The sequence below is a fragment of the Emydura macquarii genome, unplaced genomic scaffold, assembly GCF_026122565.2.
Source record: "Emydura macquarii macquarii isolate MOO-44397 ecotype Brisbane River unplaced genomic scaffold, CSIRO-AGI_Emac_v2 contig_2365, whole genome shotgun sequence".
Taxonomy (NCBI): Eukaryota; Metazoa; Chordata; order Testudines; family Chelidae; genus Emydura; species Emydura macquarii.
The window spans coordinates 3,961,554-3,988,444 of NW_027132502.1; the positions used below are offsets into that span (position 1 = coordinate 3,961,554).

At 45.4% G+C, this 26,891-nt stretch overlaps 1 protein-coding gene across 3 annotated transcripts in view; it reads left to right on the plus strand.

The window, feature by feature from the left end:
* The window catches only part of DIS3L2 (DIS3 like 3'-5' exoribonuclease 2), a 261,720-nt gene that overhangs the window by 197,172 nt on the left and 37,657 nt on the right, over positions 1 to 26,891 (plus strand). For all 3 annotated transcript variants that reach the window (XM_067561129.1, XM_067561130.1, XM_067561128.1), the window contains one exon: positions 1,301 to 1,380. In XM_067561129.1, coding sequence (XP_067417230.1) covers positions 1,301 to 1,380 — 80 coding nt within the window. The remainder of the gene's footprint in view (positions 1 to 1,300; positions 1,381 to 26,891) is intronic.

Below are 26,891 nucleotides of genomic sequence, written 5' to 3' on the forward strand. Positions count from 1 at the left end.
CCTTCATTTAAAAAGGGCGGACCCACAGTAACAAACTCATTTCAAATTCTATACGTCACGCATAAAAGAGATGGGCTGTCCAGTTCATTTCAAGAGTCTGGCAGCGTCCAGGTGTTCATGGGCCCCCTTCTTTAATATTACTCCATTCAGCCTAGATCAAAACTAAAGCAGCCCCCCGGGGGTAGATTTCTAAATATGATTAGGCACCTAACTCCTATTGATTTGAATGGGAGTTTGGTGCCCAAATATCTTTAGAAATCTGGGCCCTGGTACATAAATACTGCTGCTACTTTCTCCAAAGCATACTGCCTATCCTGTCCGGAGTGCACAATACACATTGTGATCTCCAATCTTTGCCCGGGTTGGGGAAACACGTGTGATTTGCCAGTAGCATAAGGGCTACACCTAACGGTTGTAAATAGAGCAGATTTGCTGACACCCACCACTTGGGTGCAGCACGTGATGATTCCTCTTGATCAGAGCCACTTCCATGTAGATCAAGAGGGACCCGTAGACAGCCGAGGCCACAGCTCCGTATTTAAAAGGTAAGCCCCGTTCTGTTTTCTGGTAGCTTAGGATATAAAACCATTAGAGAAATTCTCATTAAACAGTGCTCCATGCAGAACTGCATTGGTTCTGTCTGTCAATGCAGGATTAAGTTTTTTTCCCCTTAAATAAAACTGGACTAGGTTACATGTGAAATCTGAAAACTCTTACTGAATCCCGTCTTGGAGTTGCAATGGGAACAGCTTTCCAGGTCACATCATAGCCGCCTGCTGGACACTGGTCCAAACTACAAACCCTCTTAACAGCTCTTTAATAACTCTGCCCAGAAGGAAAAATCTGTCACCTTTCCCTCTGTGGTTTCTCCTCTGTTCTAATGCACTGGAGGAATGAGATGCAGCCGGGAAGGCTTTCAGAGAAAGAGGCTCGTGGGAACTACAGCTGCTGATGGAGAACACTCATTTCTTTAGTGTCTGAGGAGAACCGCAATAGCTCTGGTGAAGGGATGTGTGTGTGGGTGGGTTTGGAGGGGTGAACCATTATGACCCATACATTTCAGAGGAACCACAAACACTTTATAGTAACAAAGGGTGGAAAAAGAGAGAGCTTTTTTGCAATGCATGTGACTTTTCGCTGAGGTTTGGAACCCCGTGTTATATTCCAGGCCACAGTGTTTGCGTGTCAGCCTTGGTGAGCTTGCTTTCTCCCACAAGCCTTTCATGAAGTTGCTGTAGTGACTGAGAACGCAGCCTAAATCTGCTTTTCTTTTCTTGCCCCCCCCCCCCCCCCTTTGCAGCTGAAGCTCTCGTTTACATTGGACAAGGAAAGTGGGATGCCTCAAGGCTGTTATATCTATCAATATCGGGATAGCAACAAGTAAGTCCCGCAGATGATTGCACACAGTGCAGATAGGAAGGTGCACCTAAAGGAAACTTTCACTGCCGAGGTGCCTCACGTTCCCACTCCCTGGCAGACGATCAGAACTGTTTGTGCTACTTAAATGGAGGTTACAGTAGCTTTCAGCCTCACCCTTTGACTTGCAGAGGTCTCATGCAAAATGTGTCGGACAAAAGTGGGGCCAGATCTCAAAAGTGCACCCATTCTCAAATCAGGCCCCTTCAGTTACCTCCATGGCAGCTGTTAGCTGCTGAGCACTCTAGAAAATCTGCCCTGCGCTCTCCAAATAAGGAGAGTTTGCTCTCAAGTTCTGGGATACTTTGTGTTGGATGATTCTGATGACATGGAGGTAACGCCTCATCTCTTTCCCACCAGCTGTTCTCTCTCTGCTCAAACACACGTGCAGATTCACTTGGTGGCTTGTCATTTGTGCTTCCTGAGATCCAAGTGCAACCAAGCACTCTGTTTTTATAAGACACCTCATGATATCCAAGCTGGAACAGAGTCTCCTCATTTTCTAGGTATTCCTGCATATTTTTACTAGCTGCTGTAGTGAGTTGGCATCCAAGGTGTTTTATTTCAAGTCACATTCTCATTGTCCAATTGACAATAGCAATCCAGTTTTGGATATTTCTGTTGTAGCACTAGGTAATTTGTCATGAATACCAGGGTACCAGAAATTCAGACTCTCACCCATGCCCAGGAGTTATATTTTTTTCTCCAAATTTACAAGTTTAACTTAGAAAAAAGGAGTATAGGAAATTGTTAAAGGGAAATACATTCAGAAGATTAGCCTGCTGTTGGACCTGCCTTAAAAGGATCTGGAGAACAATTCCTGAAGTATCATTTAAAACAAAATCTGTCTGTTTTTAAGCAGAGAACCCCATTTATTTAAAGAGGAGACCGTTTTTCAGAGAGAAACAAAATGTCAACTCCTCCTCCCGCTCCGCCCCCCAAGATCTCTTTAGCAGAAGTTTACAAGCCTTGTGCACAGAGCTATCCACTAAACAGCTCAGCCCCGGAAGTACAAATACAAAGGGTCAGTAACTTCAGCTCCACTAGAAAAATAGGGGAAACGTGCTGGTTAAATTCAGCAGGATCAAATCCACAGGGAAAGAACGTTTGTTTTACGAGCTTTTAGGAGGGGACTGCACACAATGGGCAATGGGGCAAACATAAAACTATTAGACCTGTTGGTTGTTTTGGTTTTTTTAAGGATGTTTATAGATCCAGCACTTCTTATTGTGTTGTATATATCTTGAAAATCAGCAGCCCTGTTTTCTGCCCCCTCTCCATTTCAGATGTTTCAGATGGTCCCAGATAAAATATTTCTTTCTGTTATATTTCCCAGCTGGTACCAGCTCTGTACTGCATAGGTCATTTAACCAGTGAAAGTGGGCGACAGGCTTTCCTTGAGAAATAGAAATCTTAACTAACAAATGGGTTATCAGGGATCTTTTTCGATTGTAAGATGTTTTTCCCTCTGGGCCCATGCACGCAGACCAGGAGGATGGAAAATACTTGCACAATATATTGGAAAGTGGAAAAAAAAGTAGGTCTTTCAAGCTTAGTAATGAGCATCTGTGCATGTGATACAGTTGACCTTTCTGTGCAAGTAGGATGCTCCTTTATCAGAACGTAAGCTCAGTTCTAAGGAGACCTGCTTTTGTGCTGTACAGTAGTGATGGAGGTGGAGTGTGATAACTTCATGTGCTCTGTCCTTAGTTTAAAAACAAGAAGCTTTTCATTGGATTAACTGATAGATACAAATGCTTGTCCATTTTACTATCTCCTTTTCTCCCCCTTTGCCAGTCCAGTCAGTCATGCTGCGAGGAAGGACCCCTGGTTCTCAAAAGCTTACCCCTTTTCTTGGATTATTACCTACAATTTTAACATGATTGTCACAATCGTCCCTTTGCTGTTTCAGAGAGCAGACTTTTAGGCCTGGTCTACACACAGCTAATAAGGAGCAAGCTATATCAGGAGAAACACGTGTATACTGGGTATAATTGTGTCGCCGCCAGGAAGCCTGTATTAGTTGAAGTGGTACAATTTTTGTATGTAGGCAATGTCTCCAAGTGTTTGTGGACCACCAGAGAAATGTTGAAGTGTGTCTATGCGTGGGTGTGTGTGAGAGAGGTTGGAAATGTGTATCCGGTAGCATGCCTTCACGTAGAGCATCTGGTCTCACGGGACGAGGATGTAACAAGTGATGATAACAGAGTTGCAACAGGACAGCATAAATCTAGGGATTGCTGCACAGTAGCTTTAGAGATGGGAAGTAGAAATAGTCCCTGCATGTGTCGGAGCCTTCAGAGCTTTAATGTGTTGTTTGGTTTGTATCCACAATGTTCTCAGTCATTCAGGCAGGGACTCGGGATGCTGCTTCCTCCAAAGACACAGGCCCTCCTTGAGATGGTTAACCCTGCTCTGACCAGAGGGGAGCAGTAGAGAGCAATGTATAGTGGCCTTGCATTTGCTGAACAAAGGAGTCATATTTTTGAAATTTCCAGCCTTAAAATGTAATTACCAAAGCAATTAAATTTTCTAAATTACCTAGACTTAAAAGTGCAAGTACCATGCAGGCTCTCTCCAAGGGTGATGCACTGGAATATGCTGCCTTTAAGACAACATTCTTAAATGTTCATTAACTTCTCATTACAGCTGCTATTCCATTGTCACGCTTTCAGCACTGTGGCTGAGGGTCAGTTGTTGTGTATTGTGTATAAATCACCTATTCATTGGGGACATTTAAAGCTATTGCTTCTTTGTGGGCAAAATGCATTAGGGAAGCTGGAACCCAGAATATGTGGGTTATATTTTCACAGTGTCTTTCATCTCGAGGGACCTCAAAGGGCTTTTGTAAGCTTTGTAGCAGAGAGAGGCACCTCTGAGATGCGACACAACACCGGGCACAACAGTGGGAGGCCAGGGATCTGAGAATACCGAGGGACATTTAGTGGACATGAAGAGCAGATAGGATCTCTGTGTTGGATCCTTCTCTTTGGCCTTATCTACGCACCCACAATACACTGCATAGATCTTAACTGTGCTTCCTGGAGAGGATGGCAGGCTGAATGAACCAGGGTGGAATTGGAACCTGTGCCTCCAGAGAAGCCTAGGTTTCAAACATGAGATTGAGTTCCCATCTGGCCGCTTCTTCGCAATTCAAACTGTAATCGTTTCATTATTACGTTGGCTCCTTGGTGTCAAATAAAAATCCATAAGCATAGCCCTGAGTTAAAGTAATGTTGTGGATGTAAGTGAAGAGGCAGGTGGTTATGGACGCTCTGGGGTACTGCCAGATTAATGTGCCAACTTTTTACCTTGGAAAACCTACATTTAAATACCTTGGGCCAAGAAAGAAAAAAGAGATCTGGCTGGCTGTCGGCTCCCTGCTGGACTGGAGGTCCTTCCACACACGTCCCAAGCCATTATTATTATTATTTGTTTGTATCTAGCAGCACCTAAATGCCCCACTAAGTTGAGGACCCCCCGCTGCTAGGCACTGTCTAAATACAGGCTGAGATGTAGTCCCTGCCCATAAAATACAAGGCATATACAGACAGACAACAAATAAGCAATTGTCAAATGTAACTACCGCTTCTCCTACTTCCTGCTCTCACAAGCAGCCATCTCCCCCGTCCTCCCATCTATCCAGCTGCCAGTCAAACTCCTTCTCAGCACTTATTCACCTCAAGTGCCTTCCCTCCATCTTCCAAGGCCCAGAGAAAACCCCTGGGCCCTCGCTCAGATGGAGGCAGTTTGTTTTTTTTGAACCATGTTGTTTCATTCACCCCAATGGGCACAAATCATTTTAATCCACAAGGGAAACAGACTTGCCTGTGCCATGGTACTGACTCAGCTAACAAATGGGGGCGGTGTGGAGGTGTGTATGGGCAAGTGGGGTGCGGTCCTATTCATCTTTGTTTCTTCTCACCATTAAAATCCAGCAACTGCCATTTGAAAACTGGTGATTTGTACATTTCCTGTCTTAGCACCTTCCTACAATGTCAGAGGATACATTTCCATTGCAATGCACACCTCCCACCAGGCTACAAAGATCCCCTCCATTTAGTTTGCACAGGGAGGGGGAGAAGGTGATGTAGATTTTTCTGGTCCCACAAATACCTTCTCGGGGGGATAGCTAGCTTCTGTCATCCTGGTGTGTGGGGGTGTGTGTGTGCACGCCTGTCTGTCTGTCTTTCTAAAATGCAGTGATTAGACACAATGGTGTGGTCCTTATAAAGAATGTCGGGTTAGACCTAATTCTTTACAGCATGTCAGAACTAACTACAGCCAGAGAGGTTGGGAGCCGTGAATTTTGAGACGCTGTGGTTAGGAGTGCCTTTGACAAGAAAAGTGTGTTGCTAGAAACCTTGTTAATTGCCTCTCTAAAACAAAACCAAACCTCTTCCTTGAAGCTCCGCACAGAGTCAAGTTGTCAGCTCCCTTGTGGCACAGAACCAGTCGTGTCCAGGGAAATGACAGCGCCCCTGCTGGGAGCCCGGCAATGGGGGTGCAGCCAGTGGCGGGGGGTTAGGGGAGGGGGTGGAATATAGGCTTTGAGTCTACCCTCCTGTTTGGGCGGGGTTGTGTGGCGTGTTAGGATGTAGCCTAACAATCTAACTGGCAGGTAGGGAGATGCAGGGCCAGATTGGCCTAGCCCCTCGTTACACTGAGTCTTCTCTTTCCCCACATGCAGCCACTGCAGATATCTCTGTGTTTCAGACTGCAGCCCCCGATGCAGGGATTTGTGTGAGGCTCTGCAGGTCTAGAACCCAGCTCTGCTGCTCCCTGGGTGACTGCCACATCCCAGCAGCTCTAGCAGACACTGGTGGAAGGGCTTTCAGCCTGATGGGCCCAAGCACCATAGGACGTGCTGCCCGCAGAGGGCCTGACTGGCCTGCTCCACAGTGTCTGTGTGCTCCAGGCGCACTCCTTAAGCCTGCAGGGGACACCAGGAAGATGTCTGTGTGACGAGACTGATCCCCAGCCAGCTGCTATGACAGCCCTTCCTCCAGTCTTGCCCTAGCCCTGCTCCAGCCCTCCTCCCTTTCCTGGCTTCTGACTCTCACTCTGGCTCTAGGCTTCTCAGGCCAGATCCACCCACTACGCCCGGCCACCCCACTCCAGCCATGGCCGTTTCGATAGTGGTACTGTATTGAAAAGGCCCCTTGAGACCCTTGTCAAGGGATATAGTGGGACAGCCATTGCAGTCTTTCTCCCCAACTAGAACTGCGGTGGCAGTGTTTCTAGCTGTAATGGGAGACTGACCAGCAACATGAAGGACACTCCAAAGAAGGAGGTTGAGTAGACTTTGGAAAATCATGGAAAACTTCTCAGAACAAGAGCAGTCGGAACCCAGAGATCATTTGGCTTATGGCTGATCCTATGGAAGAAATTAAGTGCAAGAATTATTTTGCTGCAATCAGCATAGAGATCAGACATGTTTTCTATGTATATCGATCTAGGCAGGCACTTACATTGCACCCACCATCCTACTCTGAGTGCATATGCACAGTAAGTCCAGATCCTTAATTATTTTCCATCCCTCTGAAGACTCTCCAGTTGGCATAGCTCTCAAAGAAGGAATGCAATGTTCCAGGTTCCCTGTTATCCAGAGACATAAAAGAGAAACTGCTGTCGGTCTGTGACAAGATGCATCCGATTATGTACCCCACATTTGCAGTGGTGGTTTTTTGCTGACACAGCATGTTGCAAACTCCGATCTAATGTACTGTCCATGCTCACCTCAGTCTTTCAGCATTATACTGTTTTCCAGGTTTCTCCCTCCCATTATGGATAACTTTTCCTCCGATATATCAACTTCCATTTTTCCAATGAATTTCATTTTAATTCCTCACCATGGTTTGGGTTTGTGTCAGGATTATGAATTTGTGGCGGGGCTTTGTATGTTATCTTTGGAGTAGCTTTCTAACCCCAAGAGAACAGGATCTCAAATAGAAACACTTAGAAACCTTTTCTTGAAGCAGTGATAGTACATTGATAATTTTTCATTTCCCAAAGAGATTTACAGACAGAACTGATGTACAAACTAGTCAGGGGGCAGTTCTTGCATCAGTGAAGTGCAGCCACTTTTGGGCAGCATTACACAACTGTTTAGGACAGGAAATGAAAAACATCTACCACTGAAACAGAAAAATGACTCTCCTTTCTCCACGTAGAAGAATGGTGCATGGTGCATTGACGTAGCCTAAAATACCAGCGTTCCAAATGCCCAGGTGTATCCAATTCTGATGCTGACAAGCTATTGATGAATAATGCCCTTTATGTTACAGAGCTGTTCTGTGCAGTTTTTCCATAAAGTGAATTTAAGACAGTCAGCTATGAACCAAGACTTAAATCAGGAGAGCCAGCCTGTAATTGAAATTGAATTGTTTGATCGAGTTGTTTATCACTTACACATTAGCTCTCTGCTTTCATTGCTGCTATTCTGGGCTGTCGTTGGTATGATGCAGCCAGAGCTTATGCAAAGCATCACGGTTTAGTATTTATTTCTGTTTACAAGGAGAGTTGCTTGTTAGACGTGATATGGACATAACACATAAACCAGCTGATGCAGCAACAGCAACTTTTTAAACTCACCTGACGGATACGTTTCAGCCTTGTTGAACTTTAGCACAAACAGGTCATTTTCCTGTCAGAGGTAAATCAGGTGAGCTGGCAGTTTCGTGCTGATCTGTTTAGCTCAGCGAACTGAGTTTAGACTTTCAGAACTGTCTGCATGTAAGTTGTGCAAACAGCTACCCTGCTGCATGTGCAGCTGTGCGCGCACAGGTCTAAAAACCTGTCCCTGATATCTCACAGTTGCCAAGTGGCATGTCTCCTAGAGCGGCAGCACTAATTGAATTGCCGTATTTAAATGAGATTAACTGACCTTTCGAAGAGTTTTTGATTTCATAATCAGCAGCCAGCAAATATGGCATCTCATCCTACTCTGATTGGTGTGGTGTGGGGAGATTGTTTAGGTAGCAGTTTCTGTAATTCGGCTTGAGTTGCAAATTGTAGGTAGGAAGTGCAATCCTATACCAGTGTCTGATTCCAGATTTGCAGTACCACCAATCCCAGGATTATATGATGCAAAAAATCTAGGATATATGTTTATAAAGTGCTGTGCTGGAGATAGGGAAATGCTGTATGCCATAAGTTGGTGGGCTGAAGCTTATTAAATGTCTTATTTGCATTTCAGAATCAAAGTGAAATTAGGGCTCTAAACCCCCAGCATTGCATTCTTTAGTTGTACGCAGCCTCCTAAGGACATGTCTTCACTTCAGAGTTAACTCAGATGATCGACCTGGGTTAGCCTAGCCCCGGTGACAGCAGCCACATTGCAAAGCCATATCCAAGTTACTGTGCCCTCCTCAACGTGGGTTGCTAAGACTTCTGGAGGCATATCCCATGGTTCTTTGTACTGCAATAAGCTGAGTTGTTCTTTTTGTTTTCCTGGAAAACCTTTGTCTGTCCTTCCAGCCACCTGGGTGGAGGGGGGAATTGTGAGAAGGTTTTGGAGGACTTTCTGCACCTGAGTGATTTAGTCTGTGTCCTCACTGCAAAGTGGATGAGTTACCAGCCTGAGTGAAAGCAGCATCATACATGCAGCCTATACACCCAGCCAGGGCAGCTTGCCTGGGTTTAAAGCACCACCAAACTCAGGTGAAGGGGGCTTGTGTGTGGATGGAAGGGACAACACCTGAATAAATACCCGAGTTAGCTCTGCTGTGAAGACAGACCCTGAGGAAGGAGGTGACGGAGCAGGATGTAGTTCCTCCGTTATGATGCAGAGACTCTTGTTTTCCATTTGACTGAGTTGGCACCAGACTGTACCCAAATTGATGTATATTCTGCACCTGCCAAAGAATAAACCTCTGACTCACTTGGCTCTACGTGGCTGGTAATTGACTTTGTTCACCATATGCAAAGGTAAACCAGTCCTTCTGGCTTCTGCACGGGTTCAGTATATGTTAAATTGTCAGGCAGAATTAGTCCAGATGTTGTGCTGTAAAACTCTAAAGGAAACTTAATCGTTTTAATAAGATGAGGGCTCAGTTTTGTACACACCACAGCAAACAAGGCTGCAGGACGTAAACCACAAAATGGATTTAGTCACCAGAGACTTTCTGAGGCAGCCATTGGAGTAGCTGTTCCCAGGCAGAAGGGACCTTGTTTCAGTTTCATTCAGAGTAAACAGGGCTCTTTAAAAGGATGTTGCCCAGGTACTGCTTAGTGTCTCAAACTATCAAAATTGTTAACTGCCTGATAATAAATGTTCAGCATCTTGTCTCTCCAGGATGCATTCCTTCTCCAGCGGAGCCCTGCTCTCTGATTCTGACACCTTGCTACTTAATAATGGGTTTAGGTTTTCCCAGTGCTGTAGAAATAACTGCTTAATCCTCACAACATCCTTGTGTGTGGGTACTGTAAACAGACGTCATGGACACAGTGACCAGGCCAATGCACTGAGTAGAGATGTCTAAGCACTCTCCATCTCTATGCCCAGATGGAAGCAGACGATCCCATAACGCGCTCTGAATGAAGGGTCAGGTATTCCCCTGCATCCTGGCTAACATTCCTGCTCGTGCTGAAACGAGGTTAATGTCCAAAACTGTGATACCTGTTGCTGATATCCTATATAGTTCTTGTGCTGTCAGTTTCTCTTTGCACAGTGCTGGGATATCTGAGTAAGAACATGTCAATCTCCTCCCTGCTTTTCCCGCTCTAATCAATGAGCTGCATGCCCTCTAATATCAGGAGTCATTCTGTTTGTATTACACAGATGTGTGTGCACCATTCTTTTTAGAACTACTAGTAGCTACGCTTAAATCCCTGTATATTGAGCCAGAACCTCTTAATAGCTTGAGTCTGCATCCTTTAGGAAGAGCTGTAAAACCTCCATCTTCACTTTAGATGTCTGGGTATCAGTAGCTATAAAGAAGAAATGAAATATAGCTGCAATCATAGCGGAGGCAGAAAAAAAACTATTTCAGTGTGTATTATTGAAAGTCTGTCTACATAATTGTTTGCTTAACAATACCCTAGGAAGCAATCAAAAGCACTTCCTTCCTATGTCTCTGCATACCGACTGAGTGCGAGCGGTGTATCAGAATCAGCATCACTTTACCTGGCACCACTGCTTTTTAAAGAAGTGTAAATAGCCACGTTCTCATTCGGACATGTCCCATGCACTGGCACTCAGGAAGGCAGGCCAACACAGGTCTGAATGTGTAGGAGTAAATAGTTCCTGTTATGGGAGAACTCTTCAAAAACCAAATCATTTTCCGCCTTGTCATTTTCTTTACCTTTGAGCTGAGATCAGGCTAGGAAAATGGCAGCCCTGCAGAAGGTGTTTTTTGGTTTGGTTTATTTGGTTTGGGTTTTTTTGTTTTTGCAACAGGTTTTTCACAAAATGGATGAAAATGGGAACTGAAGATGGACTAGCTCCTATGGCCGTGGCTGTTGAGTCACTAAGACATTATGACTCCATGAGAACTCTCATAGTAAACCAAGTGGAATCTTTTTACTGGCTTTCTGAGATTGGTGTTGGAGCGGGACTTCTTTAGGCCTGAGATGCAGACTGCGCTAGGTGTAAATGTATGTGTAGAAGCCAGGATGATGACTTTTCCAATTTGCTCTAACATTCTGCTTTCCACTTTCTCCATGATGTTGAAGGTTACCTCTCAAGGAAAGCCAGGGGACAATGGATGAGTGCCCTTCTTTTGCTTCTTTAAAATATATAAAAAAACATCTGGAGAGCGTTCAAAGGTGTCAAATGGTAAAGGAGAATCTGTCACTAAATTACGTTTAGGCCGGATTGCAAAGAGTGGAGTGTAAACTTAAAAATAAATTGGAAATGATGCTAGGTTTTTGGAATGAGTTAGTTCCATGGGATGTTTCAAAAAGAAAGACAATGGCTTTCGCAAAGCTCTCTCTGCTTCTCCACCACAAATAAAAGCAATGCTGCTTTTAGTTGAGACCTTCTGATCACTGTTTGACAACCCGATACATTGTCTGGGGTGTGTTGTCTGTCTGTCTTAGATTGGCAAACATCTTTGATCAGGGCTATCTCTTCTTCTGTGTTCTGTACTCCAAGCACTCTAACAGTGCTCAACAAATGCACGTTCAATCCATCAGAAAATAGGGAATCTTTTCCTTGAAGTTTATCCAGTTTATTCCCAGTTTGCCAAGCCAGAGGAGCAAACTGCCAAAGGAGGTGGTGACTTCTCCATCTCTTGAGATCTTCGAATCAAGACTAGATACTTTTCTAGTAGAGATGCTTTAATCAGACACAAGTGATTGGGCTCAATACATGAGTAAATGGGTGAAATTCGATGGCCTGCATTGAACAAGAGGTCAGACTAGATGCTCTAAGGGTCTCTTCTGGCCTTGGAATCTGAGGAGCGCTGTTCCTTGCTTGTATTGAAGCAAAAGATCAGCTTGACTTGACATAAAACATACCATTAGGAAGTTGGCTTTGCCTGACCTGTGAGGACAAGGAGCTTTGCTAGGTGGCTAATTGGCTCAATTCTTCTTCTTGTCCTTTGAAAGAGCTGAAGGCTGCGCAAGGTTCCCACTCGCTTGAAATTACTTCCTCAGAACTAAGGAGCTGACGGAGGAAGCCGCCAGTGGTGCGTGCAGCAGGGGTGAGAGTTTTCAGTTTTCTTTTAATTGTGCCGGTTGCGGCTCGGCTCCGCTCATGGTCTGTGGCTTTCACAGCTGTTTCTCTGAAGTTCACCCCAGCTAGATACGTGGAGTGATGAAATCCATTTCCTGTCCCCCCTGCGTTTTTGCTGTTTCACCAGCAGGTGCCAAACTCCTTCATGTAGGACTGTGAATCACAAGTGTGTTGTTTCACCTACATGCGTGCGTCACTCACTGCGCCTGGATCCACTTGGAAGGGGATTTCATGTTCAGCTGAGCACCTTCACCTCTCCCGACTCTCTCTGTGCTATTAAATCTTAATTCTGATAAGTCTGCAGTCCACCTTTCCATATATCGGTTGAGACTGTCAAAGTGGTCTAGGACGTCTCCACCATTAATCTGCACTTTTGTCCATATGCCCTGTCTAAAATGGAGCTAAAAAGCAGGAAAGTTTTTAAACACCATTCTAAATAATTTCAGGCTAACACAAGGTGAATACGTTTCCATCCACTGCACCTCTCTCAAAGCCTGTGGTCCTTGGCTGCTATCCTAACATATCTAGTCCATGTGTCTCACTCTCCTTCCTGTTGGGCAACATACAGGTCTAAGAGCCGGGAGATCTGATCTATTCCCAGCTCTGCAACAGACTTCCTGTGTGACCTCAGGCAAGGTGACCTGTCTGTGCTCGGTTTCTCTATCTGTAAAGTGGGAATGATTCCTAGGCTTCAGGGGCATTGTGGGATTAATTTATAAGCCTGTGTAAAGTACTTTGAGATCCTCTGATGGAAGGTGATGGAGGAAAACCAAGCATTATTGCTTCTACGCCAGCTCAGCCTTAATTATCAAATCAGCAAGCATGCTTAGCTCTCTTGCCTGTCAGCTTGATGACACTACCACGCTGTGATTTGTCTCTGATACGCACAGAGCCTAGTTTTGGTTCAAAGTGCTCAACTCCTCCCTGTACTGGACCGTCACCAGCCATTGGTTCGCTTCCCTTACTTCTCTGCTTTTCCCGCTCCTCTGTTACTTACTGGTTTCCGACATCCATAACTTCTCTTTTTAAAACTTAATAAACTTTATTACTGAGTCCCTCAGGTGGATAGAATTAGCCCCTCGTCTGTGTAGCTTATTCAGCAGAGAGCTGTCCTGCAGTCTTCCAGAGTCAGCTGATATCCAGGGGCTCCTAGGGTGGGAACGGCAGGGGACCTGCATCATGGTGTAGCATTCAGGAGCAGCATACACGTCAGTCATTTGCACCTTTGGTGTCTTTAAAGTTTGTTCTTACTGTCTCTGCTTCCATCCCCATGTGGAAATGCTGGGTGCCCCATTCGCTGTAATGTATAGCGTGGCTTGCAGGGATGGGAATGCTAAAGTGTTGCAACTGTTGATTGGACAAGGCGTTTCATGAATAGATGCTTCACGCTTCATTTATGCGTAATGCTCTTTTACAGTCTCACTCACTGGCAAAAGATCTCTCTGCCTTGTCTGATGTGAAAGTCATTGAAGTGAGCATGGGGACTGTATGGATTTGTACAGTCTCTGGGTATGTATGTGTACAAAGTCCACGGTATTTCTGGCTGTGATTTGGGCTAGTGGAAATAGTGTGTCTGGTAGAAATCCTATGTTAGCTGTGTGGCAGGTTGCTGCCGCTCATTCACTCAGAGATGTGCCAGTGTCTGTAGCTAACATCGTCCGTCCCATCCCACAAAGATGATCCAAACAGAATGAATCCAGTTTGCTCTGTCTAGCCGCTAACTAAGCGCCATGAGCTGCTTCCAGTCTGAGGCCTGGTCTACGCTGCCTGTGAAATTCAGCAGCACTCGACGGAAGATATGCAGGCTACGTAGAGTAGTTTGCGTATCTCCCATTGACTTCCTAACTTTGCCTACCGTGGTATCCCCACTATGCTGCGCCGATGGGAAATACCCTCCCGTCAATACAGCGTTACTGTTTATGCGGGGGTGGATTAACAGCGTCGACTTCCAGATCGACTGAGCGGGTCTCCACTGCAGCTCAATCGATCCCACAGAATCGATCCAAGAGCGCCACCGTCAATATAGACATACCCTGTGAGTCTCACCTTTTCTTCTCTTCCATGTTAAAGGGAAGAACCTCCTTAAATTCCTTGCACGAAAACCATGTTCAGTGCACTATATACTGCAGATTGCATCGATGCACCAGAAAAGCCAGCCTGGCAAAAAGTCACCCTTAAATTAATACAGCAAAATTCCATCTACTCTGTATCATTTCAATAACACTGCATTTGGTGGCACTGTTAATGCAAGAGGCATCAGTCTGGGCGGTCTGTTGTTATATAATATGTACTTACAGTACATTGCACTAGAGCACAGAGTCCAGATTCTGATTGAGCATCTTTGGACCATGTTACTGTGCAAACAGCAATATAGACAAACTAGCATAATGGCCTCATATAGTGAGGCCTGTAGTGTTAACTCTTTAAAAGACCTTCCAGTCTGGTTACTTGGTATATGAAAACAGTCTGCTCAGTTCTGTACAGGACCTGCAGAAAATCACTGTCCCAACAAGCTTGCTTTCTAAAAGACAAATTCAGACACTGAGAACCCTGAAGAAAAGAGAGAACTTGCAACGTTGTTTTACGTTGGGGGAGTGAAGGTGCTGTAGGGAGAGGATAGTGGCATAGTGCTAAAGTAGGCTGACGTTTACTCTGGGAAGAAGTGGGATTTTGGGAGGGAGGTTGAATAATGAGGTGGGAGCAAAGAGGGCTTGAGAAAAGAATTCAAGATGGTGGAGGTAGTAGAGGTTGTAGGTGTGGCCTTGTCTACACTGGAAAAATTAGTACTTGTTCTTAGCAACAGTGCAGCTGCACTGTTGCTATCAATAGTGAAAACTCAGGTGTTCTTAGCAGTGTGTCTTGAAACCTAGCCCAAGCAGCTGCGCTGTTACTGAAAAAAGGTGCTATGTTTCATAGTGTAGACGTATGCAATAAGTGTTAAAAAGTAGAGTTGTTTTGCCAGGCAGATGGTGGTGCTGAAGGAGGAGGGAAGAAATTTTGTAGTGGAGGAAAGTCCCCACAATCCCTGAAGGTCTTCGCTATTCTACAACTAAATGGAAAAGGCCCTGGTAATTAAAGATGGGGGGAGAGGTGGATATACCAGTTGGCCTTTCACTACACAAACCTACTACAGAACGCGACATGCAGGCGCTGAGAGCACAATTCTTGAGCATGCCACACAGCCCCACCAAACAGACTGAGACAAGGGCACTTGTGCCTGGATCTGTGGTGGTGTAAACCTCCCTAGAGCTCAAATAAGCAGGAACCGCTGCCGTCATCATGGGCAAAGTGCCAGAGCATTATGTGTCTTTACCCATGGGCTTCGTTTGCATAATGCTGGAGAGAGTCGCTGTTTATAGCTGACAGCTAAGCTGTTGTCGCGAAGTATGATTTAATAGCCAGACTTGACTCCGCTATGCAAATGCAGCTGCTGAGGGACTGGCCCACAGTTTGTACAAAGATTAGTGGTTAAATTGGCCAGTACAAAAACATTATTAACCGGAGAACATAATTGCTCATCTCCTGCTTCTGTACCTCCAAGAAGAGACAGGTTTATTTAAAACCAGGTGAGCCCTGTACACGAAAGAGGCCCGTGTAAATGACACATCACGTATTGTATGTTGCAGCATATTTTATTAGACAAGCAATGTTATGTTGTAACATTTGGGAGCTGGTGAAGAAATCTATGATATTACTCCGCATCATGAGAGTCAACCTAAAGCACAGCCCATTGGAAGGCCGTGTGGATGTTAAAGCCTCTCCATTTGGCTGTTTGTGATTGCTTTCCACAGATCGTTTCACATGGGCCTAAACAAATTGAACACGACTTAATGTGACATCTAGTAGGTTCAGGATCATATATCTAACTTCTACCCAATCCTATTCTTGCTGAGATCCATCAGAACTCCCATTACCACCTTAAACCTAACAGAACATGTAAAATAAGGAGAGATACCATCAACTCAAACGCATTCAGGCATGTGACTTTTACCTTTGAGTGGTATAAGTAACACACAAGATCCACTAGAATTAAACGATTTTAGTGGGGAGAAAAGTCTCTACATGCTTACTTTGTGCATTTAGTAGCAATTTGGGCCTGATCTTCACAGGTTTGGGTCCCTACAGCTACAGTTAAAGTCAGGGGGAGCCTTGGGTATGCTGTACCTTTGAAAATCAGGTACCTTTTTGTGTATAGTCAGTTTCACTGTTTATCTGTACAGCCAGTTTGGGTGAGTCACAGCCATGAGAGAGAGAGAAACACTCACAAATAGGGAATGTGATTGTAAAACCACACAAATTGGCAGGAAGATTTAGGAGTGCCTGAAATGACTTTATTATTACTTGAAACCAATGTCCTCCTGATGTGCAACTAGCACAGTTATAAGACACTTGTTGTGACTATTACTGAGTAATCAATACAGCTGGTTGAATAATGTAAACATGTTTGAAGATTTTAATGTCTTAAAATTGGCACATTCTTTTGCTTGTGTTTGGGGGACCCTAGAATTCCTTTGCTGTGAGTGCGCACACAACTGCTGAGTTACTCATAAAAATGTATGAATGGTGGAAGTTGTTCAACTTCTGGTACCCACGGTTATTTGTCCCCAAACCAGTCCTGAATGGTACACCTGTGCACACATTAAAACAGTCCCAGAGTTGGAAGGTGGAAGGAGAAAGACGGGAGGTTTTGAGGCAGAAGGAGCAGGGGACACAATGTTTAGAAAACCCAAGTCCATCAACTTGGCAAATATATGAAATACGTTCAGACGTCCTTGGGTTGGACGGTTAACACAACAGTGATACAGCTTTCCCCCAGTCCTAGGCCAGGGACCTGGCGGTCACTGCTGCAGCTGTACGAGATAGATAAGGGGATGTGAGTGGGTCCTTGCAGTTATAACATCAAGTGAAAACCAGGCGATTCAGTCCGTGGCCTTGGCACATCCAGGTGTTGTGTGTGAGATGGGAGAATGAACAGCAGCTCTCCCAAACCCCAGCTCACAGACTCAGGCATTTAACTGGGCCATCCATGGCTGCAGGCCATGGAAGAGTGTAGTGTGCATATACAGCACACATTCCACTCAATGTGACTGGGACCAGATGAAATCTTTTAGACATACAAGTCTTATTTACTGTCTTTGTCCTGAAAGTGTTCCCCATCTTCTCTCTGAGATTCAACTCCCCGGGGATTTCCTCGGGGACTAACGCTGTTTGCAAAGGTTAGATTCTCCCAGTAAGGGAACTGAAAGCATATGATGTGACTTGACTTGGGTGGCCAGTCACACACCATCAAACACTGGATTCCAGACATCAGAACTGCAGTGCACATACGAGCCTCGGGGCTGAAATATGTTTGCTATAAAAATGTTCTTTGGACAATTACAACTCGCAGACAATTTCAGGAAAACCTTCATTGATTCGCAGACAGGGGAGCCAAACGAGCTAAATTCAAGGAACAAATTGTTCATAACAAATAGTTCCAGCCAGCTGAAGTAGCCAGCGAGGTGTGAGCGTGTCAGACTCGCTGGGTATATTTATTGTATGGTAGTTATTGGTTGACTAAAGTCATTTTGCCTTCTACCAGTGTATGTCAGGGATACAAGAGGTGCTTTATTGTGACTTCATTTGTCTAAAGTTTACAGAGGAAGTGCCCTCCCACGCCTATGGAAGAAAGATAAAGGTTTCAAGGATGTCTGATGGTAATCACCTCCTCCTTTCCCTTCGTTGCAATACAAGTACTCGTTCACAAGAATAGCTGCTCTCAGAGCAATTCCCTTTTTGGCCTGTAGCTGGATGTCAGACCAGTCAGATGTTGATAGTAACTGAGGGCTGAACCCCACCACCGCCTAGATGCTGTCTGTCAAAGTCCATGAGAATTTGAATGTCTGAATCCCCCAAAACTTTTCTTGTCTTCATTTTATTGGGTAAGTTTCTCATAGTTGAGCTCGCCAGATGCAAAATACAATAAACTGGCTGGGAACTTGGAAATCTCACTTGAGATTGGGTTCCTTTTTGGCATCTTGCCAGGAGGTGCCTCTACCAAGACACGGTTGTACACCTGCAACTTCCCTTTGGTTACGGAAGTGGAGTCGGAAAGAGTTTTCGTTGCACTCTCATTCTGTTTTCTGACCACTTCTGGTTCTGTCTGACCATGCCTTGAAGTGGATAATTTTAAAAATACTTGTGAGCTGCAAACTAGCCGCACATGTCAGAGTCATGCAACTGTGCAGAGTTATTCTTTCTTACTGAGAAAATCTTTTGCAGCAAGCAAAATGACTTATCTTTATGGCATTAAACATTAGGAGACAGCAACTACAGTAAATCTACATTAAAACTACAGTAAATCTACATCTCCAGTCTACATTTTCCATGACAGGTGTGCAAGCACAGGATGCACAGATCATAGAATCATAGAGTTGGAAGGGGCCTCAGGAGGTATCTAGTCCAACCACCTGCTCAAAGCAGGACTAACCTCAGCTAAATAATCCCAGCGAGGGTTTTGTCAAGCCGTGGCTTAAAAACCTCTAAAGATGGAGATTCCACCACCTCCCTAGGTAACCCATTCCAGTGCTTCACCACCCTCCTAGAGAAAACCTTTTTCCTAATGTCCAACCTAGACCTCCCCCCACTGCTACTTGAGACCATTGCTCCTTGTTCTGTCATCTGCCACCACTGAGAACAGCCTAACTCCATCCTCCCTGGAACCCCCTTTCAGGTAGTTAAAGGCTGCTATCAAATCCCCCCTCATTCTTCTCTTCTATAGACTAAACAAGTCTAGTTCCTTCAGCCTCTCCTCATAAGTCTTGTGCTCCAGCCCCCTAATCATTTTTGTTGCCCTCCGCTGGACTCTCTCCAACTTGTCCACATCCTTTTTGTAATGGGGGGCCCAAAACTGGACACAATACTCCACATGTGGCCTCACCAATGCCGAATAGAGGAGAATAATCACTTCCTGCGATCTGCTGGCAATGCTCCTACTAATGCAGCCCAATATGCCATTAGCCTTCTTGGCAACCAGGGCACACTGCTGACTCATATCCAGCTTCTTATCCACTGTTACCCCCAGGTCCTTTTCTGCAGAACTGCTGCCTAGCTCATCGATCCTCAGTCTGTAGCTGTGCATGGGATTCTTCCGTCCTAAGTGCAGGACTCTGCACTCTTCCTTATTGAACCTCATCAGATTTCTTTTGGCCCAATCCTCCAGTTTTTTTAGGTCCTTCTGTATCCTATCCCTGCCTTCCAGGGTATCTACCACCCCCCCTAGCTTAGTGTCATCTGCAAACTTGCTGAGGGTGCAATCTACCCCATCCTCCAGATCATTAATGAAGATGTTGAACAAAACCAGCCCCAGGACCGACCCCTGGGGCACTCCGCTTGTGTCCGGCTGCCAGCTAGACATGGAGCCATTTATCACTATTCATTGAGCCCTATGCTCCAGCCAGTTCTCTATCCATTTTATAGTCCATTTATCCAACCCATACTACTTTAACTTGCTGATAAGAATACTGTGAGAGACTGTATCAAAAGCTTTGCTAAAGTCAAGATATATAACGTCCACCGCTTTCCCCACATCCACAGAGCCAGTCACCTCTTCATAGAAAGCAATCAGGTTGGTCAGGCATGACTTTCCCTTGGTGAATCCATGTTGACTGTTCCTGATCATCTTCCTCTCTTCCAAGTGCCTTAAAATGGATTCCTTGAGGACCTGCTTCATGATTTTTCCAGGGATTGAGGTGAGGCTGACCGGTCTGTAGTTCCCTGTATCCTCTTTTCTCCCTTTCTTGAAGATGGGCACTATATTTGCTTTTTTCCAGTCATTAGGGACCTCCCCCAGTTGCCACGAGCTTTCAGAGATAGTAGCCAATGGCTCTGAAATCACATCAGCCAACTCCCTCAGCACCCTCGGGTGCATTGCATCTGGCCCCATGGACTTGTGTATGTCCAATCTTTCTAAATAGTCTTGGACCTGTTCCTTCAGCACTGCGGGATGTTTGCCTCCTTCCCATTCTGTGATGCTCAGTGCAGTAGTCTGGGAGCTGACCTTGTCTGTGAAGACGGAGGCAAAAAAGGCATTGAGTGCCTCAGCTTTCTCCACATCCTCTGTCACTAGGTTGCCTCCCCCATTCTGTAAGAGGCCCACACTTTCCCTAATCTTCTTCTTGTTGGCAACATACCTGTAGAAACCCTTCTTGTTCCCCTTCACGTCCCTTGCTAGCTGCAACTCCAATTGTGCTTTGGCCTTCCTGATTTCATTCCTGCATGTTCGAGCAGCATTTTTATAATCCTCTCTAGTCAACTGACCAAGCTTCCACTTCTTCTTCAGATGTGCTGTAGGTGTGTGTGTGAAAAGGAGTCACTTGGATTATTCTCATTTGCTGGTACAATCCCAAGGAGTTTCAAATACAGAAGCTTGGATTTACACAGCACAGACTGAAATGCTGATCTTAATCACCCAAGTACTTCGCCTCTTACACAGAGATGTCTGTGTTAGAGGGTATTTTTTATGATAAGCTTTTGTAGTTTGGAATGAAGCAATGCAACATGCCTGTATGTGAAGAAGCTGCTGTCAGGAAGAGCTCTGCATTGTGCAGTTTCCTTATATTCAAATTATTCTGTGTTCCCCTCTCTCTACACAGCATGTTAATACTTTCAAGCTGCATATCAGGAGCAGCATTGCTAGGTAGAATATATTTCATAATGGGATGAGGAGAATAGTGTTACTGTATAAATCTTTCTAATAGCTGCAAAATAAGGAAAAATAATGTATGTATCCTTTAGGTTTCCTCTCTGTGTATATAGCCTGGATATGTGGGAGCTCTATTCGTTGAACAGGTATCAGGTCATGTTGTCATGATTTGAGGGGAAAAGTTCACTTTTGCAGATCAAGTGGTTTTCAACCGGGGTGTATCCCTGTGGGTATTTAGAGGTCTTCTGTGGGGTACATCAACTCATTAGATATTTGCCTGGTTTTACAACAGGCTACATAAAAAGCACTAGTGAAGCCAGTACAAACTAAAATTTCGTACAGACAATGACTTGTTTATACTGCTCTATTTACTACACACTGAAATGTAAGTACAATATTGATATTCCAGTTGATTTATTTTATAATTCTATGGTAAAAATGAGAAAATAAGCAATTTTTCAGTAAGTGTGCTGTGTCACTTTTGTATTTTTATGTCTATTTTGTAAGCAAGTAGGTTTTTAAGTGAAGTGAAACTTGGGGGTACGCAAGACAAATCAGCCTCCTGGAAGTGGTATGGTAGTCTGGAAAGGTTGAGAGACATTGTAGATTACTTACTGGATCCATGTTAATGCTGCATATGGGAAGTATTTACTAAGTGCAAATTAAGTTACTCCAGTGAGAGGATTCTCCCTGTATATTCGCTCTTAACTTCTGAAAGCTCCACTAAACTCGCTCCTAGCAGTCACTTTGTGAGGTAGATGTTCAACAACCCAGAAAACCTAACTGGCTGGATCTGTGTGGTGGTGTGGTTGCTAATTTGGAACCCTTGTCTGGAAAGTAATGATATGATAGCTAGTGGAGAGTAGATTAATACCCTGTGTTCTAGAGCTCAGTGGAAATTGGGAACAAAATTGACACCTGTTTGTAAAAAATAAAATATCTTTTCTTGCTATTAAAACTTATTGGTGGAAATGTTCTGATCACCTCTAAATAAATAAATAAAAGAAATATGAGAAGAACTGGAAAACATATGGGCAGAGCAACAGTTAAAGTATTTCACTCTTTCCCTAGTCCATTTCCAGCTCCAGTTCTATATTCCCAGCCATTCCATACCCCCAGCAGGGGTGTGCACAAGGGGGGCAAGCAGGGGCCACCAGTAATCAGCAGGGGCGCAGAAATCCTCTGGTCCTGGGGCCATAGCAGGGGCACACAATGTGCCCCTCCAAAAGTGGTCAAATTTAAATTCCTGCGCACGCCTCTGACCCCAAGTCATGCCTGGGATGGAAGGGAGACAGGATCTCTGGTTGAAATTTCAAGGCTGCTAATTAACTATGGTAGAACAGCTTCCCCAGAGCTGAAAACAGTATTATTGTAATGCAGTTGTGCTGCACCCAAACAACCTGCATTTCTTATCCCTTGTCATTCAAGTAAACTCGGCATATTTCCTTAGCTGCATCCATTCTAAATATGTGCTTCTCTGCTGATATAGAATTCTGTGTATTGCAATGCAAGGTTAAACTAACCATTTCTAGCAAGTACCCTTCCTTCGGGTATGAGGACACTAGCATTCCCATTAGAATTAGCAGACGCTTGACATGTTCATCCATCTCACTAAATGTGAGAAATAGCAACCACTATAACAACTCCTGTGGGTGGCTTACCTAGTTCAGATCAAGTAATGACCACAAATCACTGCAAACTCATGTTGAATCTTGGTGATGTAACTATTCTTAATGGCCTCTTTTCTTTTACATACCTCAGCACAGTTGTGTTGCCGGGTCTGGAAGCAGGAGTGCCTGGATGTCACAAGAGAGTCCTTTCTTAGGGCTTGTTTTAGCTGGCGAGTTCGTATGTGGGAAGATGGGCTGTAAATACAGGATGCTGGAGTGCTGTGAACCAACTATTGGTGCGTGTCCTGCTGCCGCCCACGAAAGTTCTCTGGTGCATGTTGTGTATCTGGTCCCCATGGGAATCAGGCAGGACAGGGCTCACCCTCATTGGATTTCCTTCGCAGTTGTGCAGACCTCACAGATTTTGGCCAATTTGCAGAATTGCACCCAAACCTCTAACTGAGTTGGCAAACCTTTGGCGGTTCCCCCATCCCTAGCTGCGACCGTGACAAGACATGGGCACCCAAATGACCCTTGTTGAATAGTTCTGCAGTTAGGACCTGTTGTGCCCTATGAACAGTGACATTTTAACACTGTGTTTCAAATGCAAGAAGCTGCTGTTAGAACAAGATCAGGAAATTCAAAGCTAACCTCTCTGGCAGTCCTAACCGAGCCCCCCAGGCTCATGCCATGATGTTGGGTGGTAAGTTGGATGTTACATTTGCACTGAGATTTTTCGTTGCTGGAAAGGTCACGGTTATGGATTTGAAATTTACTGCAAATCTGCTTGTATCAGACGTGTGACAAATGCAGATTTTGGTTTTTTGAAGTTCTTCTTTGAGTGGCCTCTGTATGTTGCCACTGGTGCGACTCAGTTGTCTGCGCTGCGAGCTTCCGTAATCTTCTGGAAAGCAGTGTCCGTTGGGGTCACTCGCTACTCCTCCTGTCCTGGAGAGTTCCCAGAGCATAAAAGGAGGAATGGTCCCCATCTCCCTTCAGTCCCTTCTAGCTGCCCACGGTGTCCTCGACGCTTTCCTCATCGTGTTTTCTCTTTTTTTCCTGTCCTTTTTGGGGTAAATGTTGTTTATAGTCAGTGTGTCAATCAGTTGGGATATTAAAAAAGGAGAGGAGAGAGCCATCCGACAGGGGCTTTGTCTGGACCCCTAGGAGCAAGAAGGCTACCTCCCCCACCACTGATAGGGAGGTTCCTCAGGCCTGGTCGATTTAAGTCTGGCTGTCTGTAAGTCCAGCCTCCCCTTGAGGATCCAGTCACCATCCAGGTTCCTAGATCTGTCCAAGTTGACCTAAGAGCCTGGCTATGTAGGTAAAGTGGTTCTCTGGCCGTTGGCTCGGACTTCTGAAGGATCCAGATCCTGAAAACCTCGAACTTGCAGGCAAGCGAGGCTGCAAGACCAGGATCCAGGGGCCACAGCGAAGGAAGGGTTTGGAATTCATGCGCGTGCACCTACATGCAAAGGGAAGGGGAAATCTAGATCTAACAGCTGAGTACAGAACTGAGGCTGACCAGTACAGACCCAGAGCCAGCAACCCAGCCTACATCTGGATCTGGCCGCCAAACATGGACCCAGGACCAGAGCCTGAATCTGGATTCAGAGGCCAAATATGAAGGGTTGCCAAGCACGGCTGCAGGGCCTCCACCTTCGACTGCTGAGTCACTTATCTCGTGGTTCCTTACAGGTGAAGCCTGGATCTGCCAAGGCCATTAGAGTCCAGTTCTGCAGTTCCCAGGTGATGATCTCTGCAGAACCACTTGCTTTACTGATTCTGAGCCCCAAATAATGCCATGAGCCCAACAGACCCCATGTGGAGGTCCTTACGAGCGTCTGATCGGATCCAGGATGTTGGACCTTTCCGCTACAGGGTAGTGGTTTAACGTTGCGCTTCCTACTTGGCTGTTTTTGGATGTAGAACATGGATGTTCCACCTGTCAGAATCTTGCCAGGTATCTGAGAAGACAGGGACAGATCCATCCATACTGTCCTACTATCAGAAACCTTAGAAGCCAGTTTATTCCATCCCCTTGGTTCTGGCTGGGACCTGTTGGGGTTCCCTTGGGCTCCCTGCCCATAGCTAAGACACAAGTTATCTAGCGGAAATTCAGTCATCCAGGACCAGGTTTATGAGAATCCAGCTGCTGAGGCCCTGGCAGGCCAAGAACTGACACCGTGGGATGTGAGGATACAATACTCACCGCAGTTGTATCAATTTGGAGACCTCACGGATTCAAAGATTTCACTACTACGGTGCCTCTGGAGGCCATGAGTGTCCGGTGCCAGATCTCTGGAAAGAACCGCCTGCTGGCTTCAGAGCCTCTTTGTAATTCTTGAATGCGAGGTGGAAAGAGATGCTTGGAATTCTCTTCTTCTGCAAGTCCCATTTGGATTTAGGTCTGGGTATGAGGGGCGAGAACACCCGCTCTGGTATCCCTGGGATCCAACAGCACAAATGCGCCGATGGAGCCGTGTCTGACCTCTTGAATGAGGGAATTTTGTTAGTACATTATTGGGATCTGGGCTACCGATCTCCATGGTAACAAGCTCCCAGTTCTAAGCTAGGAAGGTGGCTTTTCAGGTCCAGTTCTGAAGTGGCCCCTCCGTGAGTAGTGCATTTGGGGGACCATCTTGTGTAGGTATTAGAAACAAGGAGGGGTTTCCCACCCTTTGCTTTCCCAGGCCACCCTTGGGTCCAGTGGAGCAGTTGACCCGACATTTCGGAAGGTCTCATTAAATGTAGCTTGGATTGCTTCCATCCTGGAAGGAACCAAGGGACCTGTGAAAGTATTTAAGGAAATAAAAATATCTAGGCTGAATTTCTTGCAGTGGCACCTGAGCATGGAGACATTCATCACATACACGTAATGGTGCCGGAGGTTTGTTTCCTGGCCATGGTTTGAATGGGATTTGACAACTCTTATGCAATGAAGGCAACAGGACTATGTGGTGTGGAGCCAAGTGCTGTCTGGCTGTCCCCACATCCTGGGGGCTATCGTGTTCTCCTCTGGGCTCTAGAGACAGAGCTCTTTCTAATGTCTGGACGTGTTCCACAAGTGCTGCTTCTGTGCCATGCTTGCATTGAAACGGCGAGCAGCAAGCGCTTTCGTATCTTCATTATCTGTCTCTGTATGCACCTCTGACTGGGGTCAAAGAAAGACCTCTGTCAGCAAAACTGAACCTTACCCTTGGGCCTTCTCTGGAGCAGCAAGTAGTTAATTAAGCACCTGGCTGTCCTGGCTATTCCCATTGCATGTTTGGGTGGCTGTGGCTGTGCATGGGCTCGAATCTCGTGGAGTGTTTAGATTGTTCTTCCCTAACTCTTTGCCTAAACAAGGCTACTTCCATACCCGCTTAGAAGACGTGTGGTCACTGAAGCCTTGATATAGTCCAGACTTGCACTGGTCCGGTTCCTTACTGGTGAAATAACATGGATACCCGAAGGCACAGCCCGGGGTTAAAAGGTATGTCTGCTCTGCAGGTAGAGGTGTGATGGCAGCATCGGTAGGCACGTGGCCACGGCTGCTGGGATGGATCACTTCATGATCACCTGTTCTGTTCATTCCCTCTGAAGCACCTGGCATTGGCCACTGTCGGAAGACAGGACCCTGGGCTAGATGGACCCTTGATCTGACCCAGTGTGACCGTCCTTATGTTATGATCTAGCAAGCTCCATAACCACAGCAGTGATGCTGCAGCAGCATGGGCCGTACAGGCCCACCTGGGACCCTGGGTATGTGCTAGCCTGCGCTGCCCTGACTTCACTGCTATTGTTAGCAGAGCCAGCTAGATCACAGCTAGCTCTGGGATGTCTCTGCTTGCTGCAGTCACACCTGATTGCACTACAGACTTACCCTGAGGCTGGTCATTGCCTACAAAAATCAAACACCCGTTTTATCCAGTTACAGAACAAAAATGGCCACGGTTTGTGGTTAAAGCATTGAAGTTAAGCTGCGGTTGGAAAAGGTCGATCATGTATTGCAATGTAGGATGAAGTCCTGCAGATAGAGGATGTATCACATTAAACCAGTAATATTTTTAACCTGGCCTTTTAGTCCATACCAATTGGTAAAGTTACGGTTGCTGTGGGAAGCATAATTTTAAATTTCCTCTCTTTTGCATGACCTGCAGCACCACCATGGAATCACACTAACGTCGTTTCTTTGTAATGAATTTCCCTGGTTTTATATTTAAAAAAGAAAGCAGGGGGGTGATCATATATTCAACAAACCTGCTGTGTTTTTCAGCAAACTCCTCTCCATTGCTTTTCGCTCAGAGCTATGCCTGAATCCTTGCATCGAGACACGTTTTTCTCACCTCGGTTTAGTTTAAGATTGTAGGAACTGGATACGAAACCTTTTGGGTCATTTAAATATGCTGAAAGGCTGCCCAAACCCCGAGATTGCCCAGAGCATTTAAATAGTCATTATACAAATAACCCCCCAGTGTACTACCTGCTTTCCCTCCTCTTCTCAATGCTTACTCCATCTGCT